Here is a 23948-nt window from a genome sequence, read left to right as displayed (position 1 = left end):
CGACTCCCTAGTCGGAAATGGAGTGCAGCCACCGTCCTCCTGCATCCGGGGTCTTTGTATCGGACCTATTGTTTTCGCTTTGCTTACTTCAAGGCTCGAACGCCGAGTCCCTCAGTCCTTTACTTGCTCTACTTCACAGCTCTATCCTCCTATACGGATTGCCAGCAATAACCTAGGATATCTTTCAACCCTGACGTTGTTACTTGTTTTAACAGAGACCAAAATGATGTTTGCTTCCAACTAGCTTTTACCACTGGACACCAAAAGAGTGCATGACATATAGAATCAAAGTCATGCCGACATAAAGGGCGAACTCCTGCCGCTGGAACATGATGAGCTACAAAGTTCACTGTTGTAGGAATTAAATTTTGAAGTACTCGCCACCAAAACACCCGAACTTTAGGAGGAAGAGATAAACTCCACAAGGATTTCCACCATGTTTTAGTACGTGGCACCGAGATGTTGGTTGAAGGTTCATGAATGATAAAACCCAATCTCCACTTTGTAGCCGTCCTTCACACAATATTTCCCTTTGTGATCAAAAAACCAAAATCTCTCGTCTTTATAAGATTTTGCCTTTAATTGTTAACTCTAGGAGGCAATTTTGTAAAATAATCATCATTCGCCATACCTCCTTTTTTTTTTCAACTATAAGATTTTGCCTTTTATCGTTAACTCTAGGAGGCAATTTTGTAAAATAATCATCACTCGCCACACCTCCTTTTTTTTCAACTATAAGATTTTGCCTTTTATTGTTAACTCTAGGAGGCAATTTTGTAAAATAATCATCATTCGCCATACCTCCTTTTTTTTTTCAACTACAAGCCTCGTACATTACCTTTTCTTTAAATTATCATTGTAATAAATTAAACTTTAATTTTATAAAACACTTAATTTTGTCACAAAGCATTTCCCCGGAAACATGCAAGAATTCAGATCGCCTTTCCCTTTATTCACAAATGTGATCCCCAAATCACAGAAAGAAAATGCGAGTCTAACACCAGATCCAATTAAACTAATTAAAAACACCCAAGGGATGCAGCTGATGGCGCAATATACACAACTTTGTACATTGTATAAGACCGACGAAAAAATAACCATCGTAGGGGATGAAATAATACTGACAGCAGGTCCTTCGTGTTTTACTGATCAGCCGCAGAAATCGGTTCAACGACCGGCGGTATACAGTCCACCTTATATCGTACCACCTGTGCCAAACCAAAGTCCAAAACCAACATCAGAATAACCAAGTGGAACGTTAAATCGTCGGCGCAGTACCTCATGAGTGCATGCTAAGTAATTGAGAGAGCCTGGTGTACATATACATCACAAAAGGATATACAAATTTGACGTATTAGTTAATGATTGCTACTGACTAATCACTTTATCTTAAAGTCTAAACAGTTGGAAATGTAGCATATTTATAGCATACAGTTCAGCAACACAAAAACAAAAGTACAATATTATTTAAAAAGTGAATCCACCAGCTATTGCAATCGATGAGAAATTGGGAAACTGGATAGTAGGTAATTTGATTCATGGTGTCTACCTTTTTAAAGAAGGAAGAGTATGAGTTATCCCAGATGAACTTGTAGTTCCCGGATACACATGTGCAGAAGTTACCCTACAGTGAAAATGAAGCCAGCAAATTAGAGATTCAAGCCTAGTGTCACGCAGAACTGAGAATCAAAATAAGTTAACTCACTTGATCAGATTCATAGCGTCGATAAGGCAAGATCAGCTGGTTAATCAACACAAAGAGTCCATCAAGGTAAAATGAGAATAGTAGAAGTAGAAAAAAGAGTGAAAATGAAGGAGAAACTTCAAGAGCCTACCGTCTTTTTTCCAGAGGGATCTATGCATTCCACGCTGAATCCTATATCCTGCAACAGTATTATTCAATTCAAGAGAGCAAATGAGCAAAATCATCAAAATTATAGTTGGCAGAACCTAGGAACCACAAACAGAGTCAGTTGCAATGATATACTCGACTGATTAACATGTATAGCTCTACAAGGCATGTATATGCACAAATACCTAAAAACACAATCAAGTGTCACATGAAATAACCACGACAGGATAACAAGGAATAAAAAATATAAAAAGAAGCACGATGAATTAAAAATCGATTTGAAGCCTGAGGTGGAATTCATTTTTGAGCATACAAGCAACTTATACAACACAGTGTCATGTACAAGCTTATATGCATGGGTAAATCACACTTCATGAAAACTGTTTTGATGGGGTAAAGAATCTCCAAAAGTAACAGTTGGCCGAATAAAGCATATATCAAGTTAGAAGATAAAGCACACCAAATGGTAGGGTATAAATGGTTTCATGGCTCAATACCTTAGTAAGACCAAGTCAACATTTTCCTAATTTGTGTTAAGTGGGAGCGTTCAAACATTCTTGCAGTAGAGAAGAAGGTTATGAGCCACATAAAATTAAGAACTCTGGTGATAGCGCTTAAGAAAAAAAATCATTTAGTTCACTGCCCATGGATCATTTAGATGTAATAGTGTCCTCCATTTAACCCAGCAAGCAATCAATATTGTGATATTATGATCCATTCAACTTTGGTAGAAAAAATAATGATTTATGCCCATTGAGTTAGAATTTTTAATAGAATGCTTTTGAAAAAAGAAAAAGAAATAGTATCAAGCATCCATCTAGATATACAAGAACAAGCTGAGAACTGAAGGAGTGGGCCGAGCACTGATGGCTGGACAAATCTGCGGTAAGGCCACTTTTCTTCTGTGGTTGTTAATCACTGTGGATCGATGTTTTTTTTCGCTGTCAATTTGTACTTAATGAAGTATAGAAAGTAGAAACTGTGCTTGATACAACTCCTGGGTTATGATTCCACCACAACTTTTCTGTTTTTACACAAATTTTGTGCTTATTCAAGACAAAAATCAAATGAAATTTTGTATCCACCAATTTAAAGGAGCCAGCCTGTGGCTTGGTCCTGTTAATTGTGGTAGGTGCCGTGGGAAGATTGTTGGATGGACAGATTTATATTTAGTAATACTTCAGTGCAGCTGAATAGGAACAGTATACCAGTCAAAGAACAAATATTAAATGAAGAACTTAAAAGAGAAGATTTACATCTTCAGACCTTCCTGAAGATAAAGATGGTATAAGAATAAACTGGATAAAGGTTAAGAATAATACCAAATTCATTTTTCCCTGCACCACCGAGAAATCCCAAGCAATGTATGAATTTACAGATTCCACTGTTAAAGACACCTACAAGAAAACAAAATTTACCGCTGCAATAGCACTTGATAATACCTCGAATACCATATCAGACACCATTAATAAACAAGAAAGGTAAAGCCGGTGAGTCACACAAAGCCCAAGGGCATATTCTTAGCCTGGCTACAACACTGACCAAGCACATACAGAAAAGAGAAGGATGGAAAGGCCATAATCCAGCTAAAGGATAATAACACAAAGAAATAATATAATTCACTTAAAACCTAAACAACAATTCGATAATTACCTAAATCTAAAAAATAAAAATGCACGTAATGAATTAAGGGTCAGGTACAATTTTTGTAAAATTGCAAATCTGCCTCAGTTGCATAAAAAATTCGTCCTGTTACAGGTTATATTTTTTTATCACAGGTACATACTACTTGCATTTATGCTGGATAGTCACTAAGTTGAACATTCGAACCATGAGTTCGAAAACAAACCTCGTGAGTTAGCCCCGCCGCAACGGTTATTTCCTTGCAGTCATCTCTATTCCTGAGTCTCATTACAAATTAATACATCAAAAACAACGAAGAAAAAAGAATTTAGCTTCATAAATACCAATTAAATTCAACACTCTGTGAAGGTGGCTAGAAAAACAAAAGTCATGTAAAATGAAGCTCGGGACGGACCTGGCCTCTAATATACCTGCATCCTCTGCATTAATAAAGAAGGGGGAGTTCGAAAGAACCTCCCTGTAAAACAAACATGAAAAATTACTGAATGCCAGCAGTGACAATAGCTAATTGCACAAGCAATGTTAACCTCGTAAAAACACTGTAGTGCACTAAATGGTCTGAACTTCATAAAACACACGATTACTCGCCTTAATCATTCAGAAGTACAGAAATACTATTTTTCTTGTAAAAAGCATAAACTGCAGATACAACATTGACACTCGTTCATAAGATAATGCCATGGTTCTAGAGTGATCATCTACAGAAGTACTAAAACAATGCCAGATGGACAGCTAAATTGAAATCTGAAACAACATGAATTGCATAAATCAAAGTTCACTCAAATGATGGGTGCCCTTTTATTACTTGGTAACTATAAGGAAGACGATTTTTGACTTGTTTTTTTACAGAAAGCATGGATGGGTGACAAAGGGTGGTAAATTTGGAGAGATGAAACTAATGTAACTCGTACAATATGAGAGCGGGTACAATAGCCACTAGAAAGCTGGACTTGCTCCCTGTACCAATTTATTGGCTTGCCTTCAAATAATCAAATCTATTGCAATATAACTATCTTAGAGAATATGAAGCAAAGGTATAGAAATGAGGTTGAATGTCAGAATGCAAAAGATCGCAAATACAGTCTATTCATAGTAAGTAGTATCTCAACTTACAATCACCCTACTTGCAAAATGAATGTATATTGTGGAGGGTGAAAAAAGAAAATTCTTACAAAGAAAGAGTACACACTAACCAATGACCCTCTTTGAGCTTTGAACTAACCAAAAGAAAGAGCATTCCGAACAGTTGCAACATAATCATGACCAAAATACCAATATAGATGCTAAACTATGGAGTTTCTGGATCACAACTACTGACCAGTATTCTAAAAGGCGGCGCCTAGGACCACCTAAGCGCTAGGCGGTTGCTCAATGCCCCGATTTTTAGACAGTTGAAGCTTCTGGGAGTTATTACATTAATTGACCGTCTATGCCGCCTAATCTCCGCCTAGACGTCTCAAAATTCGCCTAGGCGCCAGCCTAGATTAACATATAATATTTTTTATTTTAGTTTTTTAAAAAAAAATTATTTGACATATTTGTCCATCAATTTGTATCGGATGAAGACGAGAAATGTGTCATGTAATTCGAGTTTGAATTCGATAAAGAGTAATTATTGGAGAAATATTAAGATGAACGAGAATAATTAGATATTTAGAATAAAAAAACACCACTTAGGCAGATGAATTCGATAAAAAAAAATTATTGGAGAAATATTAAGATAAATCGGATTAGAATAATTAAATATTTAGGCTAAAAAAAAAAAACCGCCTAGGCGGCCGCCCAAGCGTCTAGGCGCTAGGCAGTGGGTGACCGCCCGTCTACTGCCTAACACTTTTTAGAACATTGCTACTGATAGTAATGAACCACGGACGCTTGTATTAGAAAATCTTAAGCTAGCTTCTGAAAGGAAAACGCAAAACCAGAAACAAAAAAAAAAAAAAAAAAAAAAAGGTACCCAATAAATTCGATAAATCTGCTGATTTCCGAAGTGTAAGCGTCAGTTGCTTCTATCAGAATAGTTATCTGGTGTTTCTGCCTGAAAAAAATATAAAAGTTACATGAAGAGGCAGCAAATAAGCATTTGTCATGCACGTCCAAAAAACAGCCAGGTACATGAATAATAACACGCCTCACAGTTTTCTATCTTCAAGATGCCCCCACAGTAGGGCAAGAAATAGTCGAATGTTATGAACCAATCTTGTAAGGCTGTATAGAGGTGGTCCATATCGTTGTCGCTGCTCTTCCATGGGTCTGGGGATAAAAAGTGTTTTTACAAAATTAGTTTCCATTGGCTCAACCTCAATTAGAAGTTCTTTATGCATAAAATTTTGATATAAAAGGCAAATAAAGTATATACCCTTGATCATCATTTATTTGCTTAACAAAATCCAGCAGAACCTGCAACACATACATAAGTAAGATTAATTGTTGAGAAAGCTCTAAAGTCTAAATAACAGATTGATGAGAGACATTCACGTGTCATTACAAGTCAGCATTGAAGTAATGGTGCAAAAATAAAAGCCACGAAGTGGCTGACGATTTGTATGGTAGTGGAGCAATTGGTATCTCATGAACTAATACAGGGCACGAGCCAATTTGGGTGATTGCCTATCTGAAAGAAAAGCTGACAAATTTAAGGCCAACTAATTAGTGAAGACAGCACAAGCTGGCTTGCGATTTGAAAATGGCAATGCACAAATAAGAACTTCTGAAACAAAAGGACTGGACACAAACCAAAAAAATATGTACCAAGAGATTACAATCATGTGAATAAAACAAACCTGAGGCACTCCTACCAAGTACTTCACTAGTGTTTTATAGACACCAGTTGCAGAGCCAAGCTGAGCTAACTGTCTCCTTCTGGAAAAAAAAAATGGTCTAATGAAAATCAGTTTCTTTGGGAGTTAGAAAGTAGAAATATTAGTATATTACCGTTCCATCTGTTGTCTCCACAGCAAGTCATATCGATCATGTATGCTTCCACCAGAGTTAACTAAAGCATCAACTTCTGCCTGTTTATTCCTCTCGGAGCGCTCTCTTTGCTGCCTAATTATAGTGCCTCGGAAATCTTGAGGCAAATATGTCATAACTGCAAATGTATGTACAGAAAAATTTTCAGTGACGGCTCATGTATGCACCCCTAGTTTATCAATATTAAAAAAAACAAAGGAAAAAAAAAAAGTCATCCTAAATCTTAATGACTATTTGTCTCTACCATAAATTTTTAAAAAATTCAAAATTTTTTTTTTAAAAAAAGCACGATGCAAAATGTGCAGTAATTCGAAAGCTGCAAATGTATGTGAAGAACAATTTTCATTACCCATATTGAATGTTTCTAAAAACGAAGGCAGTCATCCACACTGCTTGATCGAACAAATTATAAAACTTTCAATAGAATACTCAACATCCTTTGAAGATGAACATGACCTCTTTCAAGATGATTACTCGGGATGAAGAAAATTAATGGGTCAAGGAATTGATGAGTTTCATAAGTTTGCTAAAAGTAATTTTATTAAAGTTGCTGAATACGACTGTACAATATCTCCGTTGAGATTCAGAAAAGGACAAAATACTACCAGTGTTGAATACAAACTCAGAATTTCTAGCCTGAAAATTTTCCAATGTCTTCAGTGCAGACTTGAATTTCTCTTGAAGTCTCGTAACAACAGCAGCGAGTTCAACATCTTCAACTAAAGAATCTTGACGAAGCTGCGTGCAATACATGAATGCAACCGACTGGTTATGAATTTTCTAATGTTGACAAAAATCAAATAAATCAAATGTGACGGAGCTGTATATCTCACCGAAGTGGGCCAACGAGAGACATCCAACAAGGAAAGGATCTCTTCAATCTGTTCCCTGTTTTTCCACATATTCTCATCAATTTTATGTGGAGGCTGGCGCTCAGCTTCTTGCACCAATAAACTTTCTCCTGACACAAAAATTGTTGTTGAAATAATAAGGTTGAATCCGTGAATACCAACAACCAAACTAGAAAAAAAAAAGATCATGAACCAGTGGTCATCTATGAGAAAACCAAAGAGTTGAGAACAGAAATTCATTCACACAACTAAGTATTAACATGCATTATGTAATCCAAAACGATTTCTTGGATCGTCCCTGTAAATTGATCAAGATTATCAAACTTTTCCGCGTTTAATTGCTCGCTGACAAAAAGGGTCGTTGCGAATATTCACATTTGAGAAATTGGAAATTGGAAAACGATCAAAAATCAAACTTCTCGCGAATCATATCATATCAAACAAAAATGTAATAGAGAAAACATCAATTACACAATTTTAGCGCATCCGAATGAAAACCTGGGGTAGGTGAGGAGTCATTTAGCAGATCAGTGGCGGCAGCATGAATCTGATCGGAGAGGCGAACAATATCGTCGGAAAGCGGGGTAAACGGATACTTATCGTAGTATGAAGCAAGAAATGCCCTCGTTATGGGCACCAATCCTTCCGTCGATTGCATTTGACAAAATTCTTCGATGAACGAACGAATGGATCTCCAATTTACCAACTTGACTTCTGTCAACGTACAATTCAGTATAACTTTATTGAGATTTAACTATTCGAATCATTGGTTGGTGCTCGAATTCATTGTATTATCTACCCGCACGAATTGATTGTGGGATTCGAGCGAACAATTTTCAACATTGGGATCGATCTCGTGGTTCATATGATAAAATGTTGAGTTCTTTATTCATGTGTATGGAATGATTTATTAATGTTGATAGAGTGTTTCTAACTTTTTATAACTAATAATAATATGTTTATTATTGGTTTTACAATTTTTAAAATTAACAATTTGGTTCCCGTCAAAAAAAATTAACAATTTGGTTCGGTCAGAAGCGTTGACGCCACCTTAAATCGTCTAGGCGTTTTTTAAACAATAAGTTAATCACCGCTTCGTTTTTTGTACAAACATGTCTTTAAGTGTTATCGTGCTAATTAACAGCATAAGAGGCGACCTAGACGATTCAAATTTTACCATAGACCGCCTAGGGAAATAAATATATATAGATTTTATAAATCATTTACATGTCACATTTTCTCCTTTATGTGACCGAACTTGTTATAACTTATAAGAATTTGTATCGAAGGTAGAGGAAGAAGATATCGTATATTTTGATTTGAGTACAGAAAAAATATTAGAGAAATATGAAGATAACCAATAATATTTTGGATTTGAAGGCTTAAAAAAAATGGGCTTAAGTGTTAGGTGGTTGGTGGCGAGTGACAGATCGTCTATCGGCTACGGATTTTTAGAATGGTTAATTACATAATTTATATTTGATTATAATATTGTGTAGATTTAAATTTATTGATTTTGTGAGCAAACAAATATAATTTTATCCATGTCTATATAAATTTTAACATTCCCAAATCAAATTAAAATTTATAATAATTATTATTATATTGATTGACAACGACATATATGCTATGTATGTTTTTCTATTCGTCTTTTGACATTCGAATGTGCCAATTTCACAAAGGCATTTTTTTAATCTTGATTTTTTTTATAAAAGAAAAAAAAAAAAAAAATTCTGGCGACGTGGATTGTGCCTTACCGTATTCTTATATACAAAATATTAGAAATTAAATTTGGAAAAGGTAAAAGAAAGTTTAAAATTTTAAGTTTTTTTTTTTATCTAAAAGGGTTAACTCCGAAGGAGACCTCATCCCACATGAGTCAGAGGCTCATTGGCTCATGTGGAGGTTAAATCGAGGCATGTGCACGAGCGGCAGGGACCTGAGGAAAGGAGCAACATGGTCAACCCTCAGAGCATACTCCCTCAATATTTCAGCAGTAATTATGCTCCACACGAGGATCTAACCTGCAACGCTGGAGAATTTTTTCTCACGTCACCTCAGGTCTTACCAACTCGTATATGCCTCTGTATGCATTTTAAGTTTTTTTTATCGAAAGATGGAGATCTGGGTCAACAATAATCACGTGGTTAAAATTGTTGTGTTTCCACAATAATCCAAGACAACTAGACAAGTATTCAATGAAGAATTGAAAAATCATCGTAAAAAATTGAAATGATTAGTTTTCGATTAATCACATGAAACTTAAACGATAAGAACTAAAAATAAAGAACACAAGATTTACGTGGTTCAGCCCAAAATTAGCCTACGTCCATGGGTGGAGCAAATTTTATTGAGAGACTTGAGTATTATAAGTACACTGTAAGTAACACATTCAAGAACTCAACACAAAACACAACTGAAATCAAATCTTTGATTTCCCTCGCAGTCGTTCGTGTTTAAACCGCTCTCGAATTCACTTGCTAACTTGGTAAACTGAACTCTCTTTTCTCAACAGTATTCCCTTGTGTTCGTAGCTGACTGAAATATTTATGAAATAGACTGATGTTAACGTGTAACTAGATGTGGGTTTTTGGTATACCGTATCAAAAATATTGGTATAAAAAAAATTCATACCGGTACTGACCGCATTAATCGGTGTGAATAAATTCAACTGGAAAGCGTACCAGGTCAAGTAATAATATAGTGGACAAAGGTCCAAGTGTCGAACCCACAAGGACTGTATAAAAATGATTACCAAAATCTATTTATTTCTACTTAATCTAGACTAATGAAAAATGATGATTTCGGATTTGTAACTAATAAATAAAATTGCAAATAAAATTAAATTAACTAAAACACAGCTGGAAAAATTGGATTTAACTCAAATTTGAGAAAAGTTCGATCAAGGACACACATAGATACCAGAAAATTCATGCAACAAGCAATCGATCTAAGATATCAGACTTAATCTTAATTTACGGGAATTTTTCTAATTTATTCGAAGGTCTATTTCTAGAATAATCAAACCTATTCAAATATTGATGAACTAATCTTTCGTAATTCTAATCAAATTTGAATGCATAAATTGCTGTGAAAATTCAGTAAAAACCTAAACCGCATAATGAAACCGAATTCTATTTCTAGTCAGTTTTACACTATGTTGATTATCGAAGTGATCAAAATCGAGACCTCCTCTGTCGACTTGGAATCGATTAACAAATAAACAAATAACTGGCCAAGAAATTTGTAAGACAAATATAAATTCGATAATTAATAAAATCAAATCAAGTCTAAAAATCTCAAATAAACAAACGAGTTTTCTACATAAATTGTCTGGCCCAATCACGTGGCCTTGATCGAAAAAGAAAAACTACTCACAATTCATAATTCAAAACCAAGTTTTAATCATGAATTGACAAATAAAATAAAATAAAAGAGAAGAGAAAAATCTCCCAAGCCTGTGCCGTAGCCGCCTCTCGAAATCTCCTCTAAAATTCTGGAACCCTTCAAAAATATTGAAAACTCCTATTTATAGTATTTTAATTCCCTAAAAAATTAATTCCTTACGTAACAAGAAATTCTCGGAAATAACTCTCTTCACGACACGCGCGCGTGCGCCATGAGATCCTCGAGCGCGCGCAGTTATAATAAACAGCGGCCCAGACTTCCTTTCTCGTGCGCGCGAGGTAGAAGCTCGCTCGCGCGCGTTCTTCTCACAATTCTCTGGAATTTCCTCTTGCGCGCGTGCGAGATAATGCCTTCGCGCGCGCGCGCTATTTATTTTCTGAAATGCAAAAGCCTTGCGCGATTGCGCTACACCCATGCACCAACTTCTTCCCAGCTGCGCCAACCACATGCGCTAACCCCTTTCTCACCTTGCGCAATAGCTCTATCATGAAGCGCTAAAAACTTGAGCAATCGCGCAACAAACTAGAGCAATCGCGCTAGACATTCACCAACAGCGCCACTTTCAACCTGCTCTAAGCGACAAATTTGAAAAATTCATATCTTAAGTTCTAGCCGTCGGATTGACCTGAAATTTGGACAGCAGCTTCAAAACATCTTGATCTTCATTCTGAACAGTGAAGATCGGATTTGGATCTTTCTAAAATTAAATATGATTTTTATATCAAGGCTGATCCGTAATTTACTCTTCAAAAATCCAATTTCCTACAAAATTAACCGGGGAAGTGAAATACACACATGAACTAAAACACATAAAAACACATAAAAATAATATGAATGCACACAGAAATATATATAAAAATATCACAAACTAATGCATACAAACTGCACTTATCAACACTCTCATACTTAACTCTTGCTCACCCTCGAGCAAGACATGCAAAAATAAAATGCAAACAAAAGCATAAGTAAGGACAAGTCATGAATGTGCATAGCCTCTGAGAGGTTCAATTACCAACAAAAATCACAGACATGCTGAAACGACCCTAACTCTATAATTAATAAATAAATATGCGGAAATTTTTTTTTTTATATATACTTACTAAATAAAATATGCACATATATGCCCATACATACATGCACAGAATAAAAAGATTTAAAATAAATAAATAAATAAATAACTTAAATAAAAATTTCATTCTTTAAATAAAATAAATATCTGAGTCAAACATTTAATTAAAAATACTGCATAAGAAAAATAATGTAAAATTTGCATGCACTTAAAATATTCAAAACCACAACCACTGAAAAATAATTAAAAAATGTAACATGCTGACATAATTAAAACATGCAATGTGACTCAGACATCTATCACGGTCACGGGGTCACTGCATGTCCGCTCATATGTCCTCGTCGTCGATGGAGCTACATCCTCCTCTACGAACTCACCTGCACCATACCAGTGTAGTGAGCCTAGAGGCCCAACATGCTAACATAACAAGGGTTTAAAATAATTTAAATCACTTTGATACTAATACATAACATATACATGAATGAGCATGCTTAAAAAATATCATGGCATAAACATAGCTTAAATTAAATTAAATAACATAATACATAAACATTGTTGAGCAGTTAAATTTCTAACATCGCATGGTTGTATCCGTAGTGTAACCTTAAATCATACATTAAATATTGATCAGCGTGGAAACCAACGTACGTGGCGGTGACGAATCACCTCTTAAATTGGCAGTAAACTGCCCTTCAATAGTTCACATATGGGGACGAATTCCCCTTAAATTGTCACACTACTTCAACTTCCAACATAAAATATTTTATTATTGCTCAACCTTAAACATTTAATTATGCATAAAATTATTTCATGAATGCATGTACTTAAATAAAATGTGTGTCCTTCATATATATTTAATTTAATTTCTTACTAACATATAAATATTAAAATAACTTCAATGCATAAAAATAATTAAATATATAATCAGGACACATGCAAATTTCTCATGGATTGTACTGGATTACTGGCCCTAACACTCAAGCTCAATTACTTAAATCTGGCCCAATAACATACTTAAGCCCAATAAAATTGTTCTAAGCCCAATTAAAATAATTTAAAGCCCATAAAACATTCTAGACCCAATAACAACTTAAACTGGCCCAATGGGCCCAAAAGCCCAAAGACTGGCCCAATAACTTTTATGGGCTCAAAAGCCCATAAAATTAATGAACTAACTTAATTAAAATTTTAAAAACCCAAATAAAATTATTTGGGAGTCCAAATAATTTTATTTCTAATTAATTGGCCCAAAAACCAATTAATTCATAAAATACTTTAAAAATAAAAAGACTCGAGCCCGACCCACCAACCCGGACCCGGACCAACTTAACCCGACCCACTACCCTAATGACCCGACCCGAACCCAACTGAAAACCCTAGGACCCGTCGCCCTATCCCTTCTCGGCTGCGGCCATGAGCAGCAGCCACTCCTTGGCTGCTGCCGGCCTGCTCCGGCCGCCCCTGGCCGGAGCGCCGCCGCCCAGACGTAGCCCACGTCTGGGCGGATTGAACCTAGCCCCTGACCCCGGCCCATGCACCCCACAGGACCCAACTCGAAGCCTCAAACCCGAAACCCTAGTCTGCGCACATAGAGGTGCAGTCCGCCTTTACGTCTCTCCTGGGCTCGTTTGGCTCGAACCACTCAAGCCATTCGAGTCCAGGCCACACCAACACCCCCTCTAGACCCTCGGCCAGCAGCTAGACGAGCCATGGAATGAAGAAGCGTGAGCATGAATGGAGAATACATCAAATCGAGCACCAAGAACAAACTCAAATAAATTTCTGAAAATTTTCAAGAACAAATCACGCATACACCACGCACACATAATATTCACTGATATTGTACGAAAAAGTAGAATAAAAACATGCCTAGCACCGAAGTTTGAAGAGAAAAACGAGCGTGGGACGATTCCGGGACGACGAACGACGAACACACCTTCGAAGCTTAAAGAAAATCGAGCTATGGAGTCTTGGGGATGTCTGGAACGATGAAGATGATGAAGAGTAGGGAGGGAGGCGGCTGAATGTGTGAGTGATCGGTTAGGTTTTTGTGTAGATTAGGTTTTGGGTTTTTAATTTAATTAAAATAGGTTTTAGGATAATTAAAAGTTTTAAATATAAAATATAGAATTTTAAAACTCCAAATAAAAGTTAAAATCTGATAACTTAAGTTAAAAATATAAAAATCCCGAAATTACAAGTTTAGGGAATTTTAAAAATAATTAAAAGTCATTAAAATGACTAAATTTGGATAAAAATGGACTCCTAAAATTATATAAAATTAAATACTAAAAATTTTGAGGCAATAAAACTCAAAATAATATTTTTGGGCTCTAAAAATGCTCATGGAATAAATTGGCTAGAAAGTTGTCATCTCGTCCGTCCACGGTCCCGTCTACGCGATCAAAACAATTAAAATACTAAAAATCGTAAAATCACTAATTATGGGTTAAATGCTTAAAAAAAAAATAAATTAAATCATGCACAAATTATTCACATAATTATTTAGCCCATAAATCTAAAATTTAAATAATTAAATACCCTAATTATGCATGCGGATTTACGTATTTAAAATACCGGGTGTTACAATTCTCCCCCCCCTTAAATTGAATTTCGTCCTCGAAATTTAAAGTACTTACCCGAACAACTCCGGGTAGCGAGTCCTCATGTCTGCCTCGGTCTCCCAAGTAGCTTTCTCCTCTGAGTGATTCAGCCACTGGACTCTGACCATCGGTATGGCCCGCGTCCTAAGCCTCCGCTCCTCCCTTGCCAAGATCCGCACTGGCCTCTCCTCATACACTAGATCTGGTGGCAACTGCAAGGGCTCGAAATCCAACACATGCGACGGGTTAGAGACATATCTCCGAAGCATGGATACATGGAAAACGTTGTGCACTGCCGCTAGCCCCGGTGGTAGAGCTAAACGGTAGGCCAACGTGCCAACTCTCTCCAAGATCTCGAATGGCCCTATATACCTCGGATTAAGCTTGCCTCTCCGGCCAAAGCGCACTACTCCCTTCATCGGTGACACCTTCAGGAATACGTGATCACCTACAGCGAACTCCAAATCTCGTCGTCTGGCATCTGCATAACTCTTCTGCCGACTCTGAGCAGTCCTCATCCGATCCCGAATCTGAGTCACAATGTCAGCTGTCTGCTGCACAATCTCAGGACCCAGTAGAATCCGCTCACCAACCTCATCCCAATGCACAGGAGATCTGCATCTCCTCCCGTACAATGCTGCATAAGGAGCCATACCTATAGACGACTGAAAACTGTTGTTATAGGTAAACTCCACTAATGGCAGTCTAGTCTCCCAAGAGCCCCGAAAATCAATGACACAAGCTCTCAGAAGATCCTCGAGAACCTGGATCACCCTCTCCGACTGACCATCTGTCTGGGGATGGAATGTTGTGCTGAACAAAAGCCTAGTCCCCAAAGCCGTGTGCAGACTCTTCCAAAACGCAGATGTGAATCTCGGATCTCTGTCTGACACAATAGACACTGGTATGCCATGCAGTCTAACAATCTCTCTGATGTAAAGCTCTGCATACTGTGTCAAAGAATAAGTAGTCCTCACCGGCAAGAAATGAGCTGACTTGGTGAGTCTATCCACGATCACCCAAATCGCTGTGCAACCTCTGGCACTCCTCGGTAAGCCAACCACAAAGTCCATCATAATATTCTCCCATTTCCATTCCGGAATAGGAAGAGTTCTAAGAAGTCCTGCTGGACGCTGATGCTCTGCCTTGACTTGCTGACAAGTCAAGCACTCTGACACCACTCTCCCGATGTCACTCTTCATCCCGGGCCACCAATACAATAGCTGCAAATCTTTGTACATCTTCGTACTTCCGGGGTGAATGGAGTACGGAGATGTGTGAGCCTCTGCTAAAATCTCAGCTCTCAACTGATCGACGTTCGGTACCCACATCCTACCATGGTACTGAACGATACCATCCACCACTGTATACAAGAGGTTACCCCTAGCCTCATCTCTCTGTCTCCATCGCTGCAACTCCTCATCAGTAGACTGTCCATCCCTAATCCGATCTCGCAGAACTGGCTGCACCGTCAACACTGACAAGCTCGGTGCATGACCACTCAGATAACACTCCAAGTCAAATCTCTAAATCTCGCTCTGTAGTGGTAACTGTACAGTCAAACATGAGACCACTGACGACTTCCGACTCAAAGCATCTGCTACTACATTAGCTTTACCCGGATGGTAGCTAATGTCACAGTCATAATCTTTCACCAACTCCAACCATCGGCGCTGTCTCATGTTCAAATCCTTCTGTGTGAAGAAGTACTTGAGACTCTTGTGGTCTGTGAAAATCTTGCACTTCTCTCCATACAGATAGTGCCTCCAGATTTTCAAAGCAAAAACCACTACTGCTAACTCCAAGTCATGCGTTGGGTAATTCTGCTCATGAACCTTCAGCTGCCTCGACTCATACGCAATAACCTAGCCACACTGCATAAGTACTGCGCCTAAACCCAGCTTAGACGCATCGGTGTACACCACTAACTCCTCGTGTGGTACTGTCACCGCTAACACTGGTGCAGTAGTGAGTGCTTCCTTCAGCTGATCGAAGCTCCTCTGACAGTCTGAACTCCAGATAAACTTCGCATTCTTCTTGGTCAAGGAAGTCAAGGGTACTGCAATAGAGAAAAAACCCTTGATGAACTTCCTATAATATCCTGCCAAACCCAAGAAACTGCGAATCTCCGAAGCATTCTTCGGAATACCCCAATTCTGTACTGCCTCAACTTTCGACTGATCAACTGCAATCCCATCTCTCGAAATAATGTGGCCAAGAAATGCCACCTGCTCAAGCCAAAACTCGCACTTGCTGAACTTGGCATACAAACGATGCTCCCTCAAAGTCTGCAACGCTGTCTGAAGATTCTGTCTATGCTCCTCGATGCTCCTAGAATAGATCAAGATATCATCAATAAAAACTATGATGAACTGATTTAAATACGGCTGAAAGACTCGGTTCATGAGATCCATGAAAACCGCTGGAGCATTGGTCATCCCAAATGGCATCACTAAGAACTCGTAATGCCCATATCGTGTCCTGAAAGCAGTCTTGGACACATCTGCATCTCTAACACACAACTGATGATAACCAGATCGCAGGTCGATCTTGGAGAACACTGAAGCTCCCTGCAACTGGTCAAATAAATCCTCTATCCTCGGCAGTGGATACTTGTTCTTCACTGTGACCCTGTTGAGCTCTCGGTAATCGATGCACAATCTCATACTGCCATCCTTATTCTTCACAAATAACACCGGAGCTCCCCATGGAGAAAAGCTATGACGAACAAAGCCTTTCTCTAATAGCTCCTAAATCTGCTCCTTCAAATCTTTCATCTCGGTAGGAGCAAGTCTGTACGGTGCCTTAGAGATAGGCACGGTGTCTGGCACCAAGTCGATGTTGAACTCCACATCTCTCACTGGTGGAATTCCTGCAACATCCTCCGGAAAGACATCCGGAAAGTCACGAACCACCTCTATCTCTGATAATGATCTGCTAGATGGCTCTGAGGTTGTGACGATACTCGCTAGAAACCCCTGGCAACCCCGTCTCAACAACTTCCTCGCCTGAATAAGAGATATCACCCGAGGAAAATCACTGCTCTGAGATGCATGAAAAGTGAACGGGTCGCCTACTGTAGGTCTCACTGACACTGATCTCCAACGAAAATCAATCGAAGCTCCATTGACTGTCAACCAGTCCATACCCAAAATCAAATCGAATCCACTCAATGGCAAAACCACCACATCTGCTCGAATGGAGTGTCCCTGCAGCTCCAACTCCAGTCCTCGAATAACCTTCGAGGTAGAAATAATCTGCCTTGATGGCATAGTAACATCATACCCACTGTCAATACTCTCAGGTGTGATGTCTACCCGCCTGATAAACTCCAGGGAGATAAACGAATGCGTAGCCCCTGAATCTAGCAACGCAAACGTGGAGTTGCCTCCAACTAGAATTCTCCCTGCACGCAGAAAATTCCCAACAATTTCATACCACTACCAAATTTTCCCCAACGAGACACTACTAGTTCTTAATTCTAATCACAAGTAAAACATGCTTCCTATTCTAACATGCAGTTAAATACCCAAATAACAACAATTCCAAAATAAAGACGAAATTTTAACCAAAGGAAAATTATTAAAATGCTAGGGGTAAGATATACCGGTGATCAAGGAGGTGTCTGGATCTACCTCCTCGGCCTGCATCACAAACACTCTACCAGCGGTGTTTTTCTTCCTCGGGCAGTTAGCTATCTGATGCCCTGGCTCCCTACAGTGGTAGCAAACTCCTGCTCCCAATAGACAAGCTCCCGAATGCATCTTCTGACACTTCGGGCAAGTAGGATAACCTATGGCATTAGGGGCCCCGCCCCTCTGTTGCTGTGGCCTCTGCTGCTGCGGCCTCTGCTGCGGATTTGGGCCCTTAGCCGGCCCTGTAAACTGCTTCTTCGCAGGAGGCTGCGAAGATGGTCGCTGATACCCAGCCTGAAACTGCCTCTTCCCCTGCTGCTCCCTCTGGATCTCTCTCCAACTCTCCTCGGAACGCAAGGCTCTACTGACTGTAGACTCATAAGTAAGGACGTCTGCCATGCGAACATCATGCTTGATATCCGCCCTCAAACCCTCCACAAACTGCCTCAACTTCTCTGGTGGACTATCTGAAATCAGAGGCACAAAGCGACAGCCCCTCTCGAACTGACTCACGTACTCGACCACTGTCTTGTCCCCCTGATGGAGACTCATAAACTCCCGGATCATGCGACTGCGCACATCCTCTGTGAAGTACTTGACGTAGAAGATACGCCTAAACTCTGTCTATGTCAGTGTAGGAAGGTGAACTCCCCTGGCAGCACCCTCCCACCAAAGCGCTGCGTCACCCCTCAGCATGTACGTCGCACAGTTCACCCTGTCGGTGTCTGTGATCCCCATATAAGCAAAGATGGACTCCAGAGAGCGAATCCATCCCTCAGCCACCAAAGGATCGGTGGTACCAACAAACTCCTTGGGTCCCTTCTTCTGGAACCTCTCAGCAACGTCCTCCTCATGGGACAACCTAGGACGAGTAGCCTGCTGCTCTAACAGAGCAGTAATCCCTGCCATCATATTCGCATTCGCCTGCTCCAATGCTGCTAGAGGGTTCTGCGAAGGTGGAGGTGGAGGTGTAGGTGGAGATCCCCCACGTCTGTTCATCGGTCTGGGAGGCATTCTGCACCACCACATATTTCTTTACGTAAATCGCCATGCATAACTAAGTTGTTTAAAATTAATGCTAACTTAAATTCTAAAAATTAAATCATGCTATAAACACTTAAAAATTACAGACCGGTAGCGTGAATTTCTGAGCTCGCATAGCAGTAATGACCCCTCCAAGGACCGTGCTCTGATACCAACTGAAACGACCCTAACTCTATAATTAATAAATAAATATGCGAATTTTTTTTTATATACTTACTAAATAAAATATGCACATATATGCCCATACATACATGCACAGAATAAAAATATTTAAAATAAATAAATAAATAAATAACTTAAATAAAAATTGCATTCTTTAAATAAAATAAATATCTGAGTCAAACATTTAATTAAAAATACTGCATAAGAAAAATAATGTAAAATTTGCATGCACTTAAAATATTCAAAACCACAACCACTGAAAAATAATTAAAAAGTGTAACATGCTGACATAATTAAAACATGCAATGTGACTCAGACATCTGTCACGGTCACGGGGTCACTGCATGTCCGCTCATATGTCCTCGCCGCCGGTAGGAGCTACATCCTCCTCTACGAACTCACCTGTACCATACCAGTGTAGTGAGCCTAGAGGCCCAACATGCTAACATAACAAGGGTTTAAAATAATTTAAATCACTTTGATACTAATACATAACATATACATAAATGAGCATGCTTAAAAAATATCATGGCATAAACATAGCTTAAATTAACTTAAATAACATAATACATAAACATTGTTGAGCAGTTAAATTTCTAACATCGCATGGTTGTATCCGTAGTGTAACCTTAAATCATACATTAAATACTGATCAGCGTGAAAACCAACGTACGTGGCGGTGACGAATCACCTCTTAAATTGGCAGTAAACTGCCCTTCAATAGTTCACATATGGGGACGAATCCCCCTTAAATTGTCACACTACTTCAACTTCCAACATAAAATATTTTATTATTGCTCAACCTTAAACATTTAATTATGCATAAAATTATTTCATGAATGCATGTACTTAAATAAAATGTGTGTCCTTCATATATATTTAATTTAATTTCTTACTAACATATAAATATTAAAATAACTTCAATGCATAAAAATAATTAAATATATAATCAGGACACATGCAAATTTCTCATGGATTGTACTGGATTACTGGCCCTAACACTCAAGCCCAATTACTTAAATCTGGCCCAATAACATACTTAAGCCCAATAAAATTGTTCTAAGCCCAATTAAAATAATTTAAAGCCCATAAAACATTCTAGGCCCAATAACAACTTAAACTGGCCCAATGGGCCCAAAAGCCCAAAGACTGGCCCAATAACTTTTATGGGCTCAAAAGCCCATAAAATTAATGGACTAACTTAATTAAAATTTTAAAAACCCAAATAAAATTATTTGGGAGTCCAAATAATTTTATTTCTAATTAATTGGCCCAAAAACCAATTAATTCATAAAATACTTTAAAAATAAAAAGACTCGAGCCCGGCCCACCAACCCGGACCCGGACCAACTTAACCCGACCCACTACCCTAATGACCCGACCCGGACCACAGACCCGACCCGGACCCAACTGAAAACCCTAGGACCCGTCGCCCTATCCCTTCTCGGCTGCGGCCGTGAGCAGCAGCCACTCCTTGGCTGCTGCCGGCCTGCTTCGGCCGCCCCCGGCCGGAGCGCTGCCGCCCAGACATAGCCCACATCTGGGCGGATTGAACCTAGCCCCTGACCCCGGCCCATGCACCCCACAGGACCCAACTCGAAGCCTCAAACCCGAAACCCTAGTCTGCGTACATAGAGGTGCAGTCCGCCTTTACGTCTCTCCTGGGCTCGTTTGGCTCGAACCACTCGAGTCATTCGAGTCCAGGCCACACCAACACCCCCTCTAGACCCTCGGACAGCAGCTAGACGAGCCATGGAATGAAGAAGCGTGAGCATGAATGGAGAATACATCAAATCGAGCACCAAGAACAAACTCAAATAAATTTCTGAAAATTTTCAAGAACAAATCACGCATACACCACGCACACATAATATTCACTGATATTTTACGAAAAATTAGAATAAAAACATGCCTAGCACCGAAGTTTGAAGAGAAAACGAGCGTGGGACGATTCCGGGACGACGAACGACGAACACACCTTCGAAGCTTAAAGAAAATCGAGCTATGGAGTCTTGGGGATGTCAGGAACGATGAAGATGATGAAGAGTAGGGAGGGAGGCGGCTGAATGTGTGAGTGATCGGTTAGGTTTTTGGGTAGATTAGGTTTTGGGTTTTTAATTTAATTAAAATAGGTTTTAGGATAATTAAAAGTTTTAAATATAAAATATAGAATTTTAAAACTCCAAATAAAAGTTAAAATCTGATAACTTAAGTTAAAAATATAAAAATCCCGAAATTACAAGTTTAGGGAATTTTAAAAATAATTAAAAGTCATTAAAATGACTAAATTTGGATAAAAATGGACTCCTAAAATTATATAAAATTAAATACTAAAAATTTTGAGGCAATAAAACTCAAAATAATATTTTTGGGCTCTAAAAATGCTCATGGAATAAATTGGCTAGAACGTTGTCATCTCGTCCGTCCACGGTACCGTCTACGCGATCAAAACAATTAAAATACTAAAAATCGTAAAATCACTAATTATGGGTTAAATGCTTAAAAAAAATAAATTAAATCATGCACAAATAATTCACATAATTATTTAACCCATAAATCTAAAATTTAAATAATTAAATACCCTAATTATGCATGCGGATTTACGTATTTAAAATACCGGGTGTTACACATGCTCTCAAATTTTCATAATACACTTTCAGTTTTACGTAAACGTGTGTGTGTGAAATGTCATTCCAGTTTCATACAACTTAGACCGAATTCATCTCAAAACAGCTTAGTGACCTATAACAAATCAGTTTAAGTTTCACTTTTCAAGTGCTCATTCCTTCCAACAACCTCTAGACATACCCACCTCCCTTGAGATCATGAATTACACACCTCCGGATTTTTCATCCGGTATTGCTTTAGCCCCAATAATTACCCGCTGACTTAGCTATAACTGGCTAGGATACGAAAAATCATTCTATTTTTTCTTTGTAATCCCCTCGTCTATAGCCCGGATGGAGCATCAATCCCATTTAATCCGCATACTTAGCCTTAAATTTAATCTTTTATAGGATTTTAATCCTTTCAAGGCCCGGATGGAATTGTATGTAAATTTTTTTTTTCTAGGTGCGCCCAAGATCATAAGTATCTTACTAGAGCCTCATCAAAATTCATAGAACACAATCAAGATCCACAAACCACCTATTGCTGTGCAATGGTCAAACAGACAGAAACTTCATCAAATCTTTCGCTACAATTCACTGGTCTAACATTAGTGCTTAAAAATATTCACGGTTCAACCTAAAGTTTCTCATGTCCAGTAAAGAGCAAAATTTTTCAAAAAAAAAAAAAAACCCATTTTTTTAAATTTTTTTTTTCAACATAACTTCATCATCATTGGCTATCATGACTCATCCTACCCATGCAATGCAAACAACAACAAAAAACACTATATGCAAACAAATACGAAACACGACAGATGCAAGACAAACACACAACTGCGATAAACTAGTCTACCCCCCCATACTTATCCAAAGCATTGCCCTCAACTCTCAGAACAATGAACAGAATGCAAACAAACATACAATGCAATGGAAAACAAAAACACAAAAAAAACAAAAATAACACTCCCCTGGTTTTTGATTCATTCTCTTTCTTCTTGACATAATCCTTTGGGACGGTATCAGCATTCTAGAGTACGGCAGGCACGACCAACTGACATGGGAAAGAAAAAAAAATCAAATAAAAACAAAACAAAAACTGAAAACAAAATAAAAGGCAAAAGCAAAAACACTGGGTTGCCTCCCAGTCAGCGCTAAATTTATAGTCTATAGCCCGACTATACTCTTCTCTTGAGTGGCGAAATTCAAGGTGGTTTATCCACCGTCTGTGAAAAACTCAAATCAGTCCGGCACTTGCATGCTACACCATTAAAGAATTTGTGCACTTGACCAATTCCTGCAGACAACTGCACCTGCTGACATGCATCACCAACAACATCAATCATATCAATAAAACGAATAGCAGAACAAGCTTTCAAAATTGGGCTCTCAGTAGCCGACTTAGACATAGTAAAAACTACTTGTTCATCATTCAGTCTCAACACCAACTCTCCTCTCTCAACATCAATCAACGCCCTACTAGCAGCAAGAAAAGAACGTCCTAAAATCAGAGGCACCTCTAAATCCTCCTCCATGTCAAGAATAACAAAATCTACATGATAAATAAATTGATCTATCTTGACTAAGACATTCTCCACTATCCCCCTCAGGTATTTAATAGATCCATCAGCAAATTTAAGGGAGATAGAAGCAGGTTCTATATTTTCAACACCTAGTTTTCGAGCAATAAAATATGACATTAAATTTATACTCGATCCTAGATCACACAACACATTATCAAAAGACAAACTTCCAATATGACAGGGTATAGAAAAACTCCCTAGATCATGAAATTTTGTTGGAAGCTTCTTTTGCAACACCGCCGAGCACTCCTCCTTCATTGTGACTTGCGTAAGATCAGTTAATTTCTTCTTATTTTTCAGCAAGTCCTTCAAAAATTTAGCATATCTTGGCATCTGAGCTAAAGCGTCTGCAAAAGGAATGTTAATATGCAGTTTCTTGAAAATTTCAAGAAGCTTTTTAAATTGAGAATCAAATAACAGTTGCTTAGCTCTAAGGGGGAAAGGTAAAGCAGATATATCAACATTTTCATTAACTTCAAATTTCGAAGTCTTACCTTTCTTACCTGCCTTGGAGGAAT

At 38.3% G+C, this 23948-nt stretch overlaps 1 protein-coding gene across 1 annotated transcript; it reads right to left on the bottom strand.

The window, feature by feature from the left end:
• Positions 1-883: 883 nt before the first annotated feature.
• LOC140879723 (uncharacterized) lies at positions 884-8222 on the bottom strand. The gene is made up of 15 exons (XM_073283580.1): positions 7819-8222; positions 7303-7430; positions 7075-7207; positions 6431-6587; positions 6280-6358; positions 5856-5896; positions 5633-5749; positions 5454-5534; positions 3891-3953; positions 3702-3753; positions 3175-3249; positions 1836-1883; positions 1706-1741; positions 1550-1624; positions 884-1208 (listed from the first exon to the last, which is right to left on the bottom strand). The coding sequence occupies exons 1-15, from the start codon at positions 7976-7978 to the stop codon at positions 1143-1145; spliced, it is 1311 nt and encodes a 436-aa protein (XP_073139681.1). The 5' UTR covers positions 7979-8222; the 3' UTR covers positions 884-1142.
• Positions 8223-23948: the final 15726 nt, after the last annotated feature.

Source organism: Henckelia pumila, chromosome 2, assembly GCF_033568475.1.
Source record: "Henckelia pumila isolate YLH828 chromosome 2, ASM3356847v2, whole genome shotgun sequence".
Taxonomy (NCBI): Eukaryota; Viridiplantae; Streptophyta; class Magnoliopsida; order Lamiales; family Gesneriaceae; genus Henckelia; species Henckelia pumila.
The sequence above is the reverse complement of the archived record's forward strand: the minus strand, read 5'-3'. Positions and strand labels throughout refer to the sequence as shown.

Bases quoted from the DNA above. Each gene is read 5' to 3' on its own strand.
- LOC140879723 (XM_073283580.1), bottom strand. From the start codon at position 7,978: ATGCAATCGACGGAAGGATTGGTGCCCATAACGAGGGCATTTCTTGCT. The intron at 5,750-5,855 runs GTATATACTTTA...TTTTATCCCCAG, and splicing joins CAAATAAATGATGATCAAGG to ACCCATGGAAGAGCAGCGAC. The intron at 1,625-1,705 runs GTGAGTTAACTT...TTTTCACTGTAG, and splicing joins GACGCTATGAATCTGATCAA to GGTAACTTCTGCACATGTGT.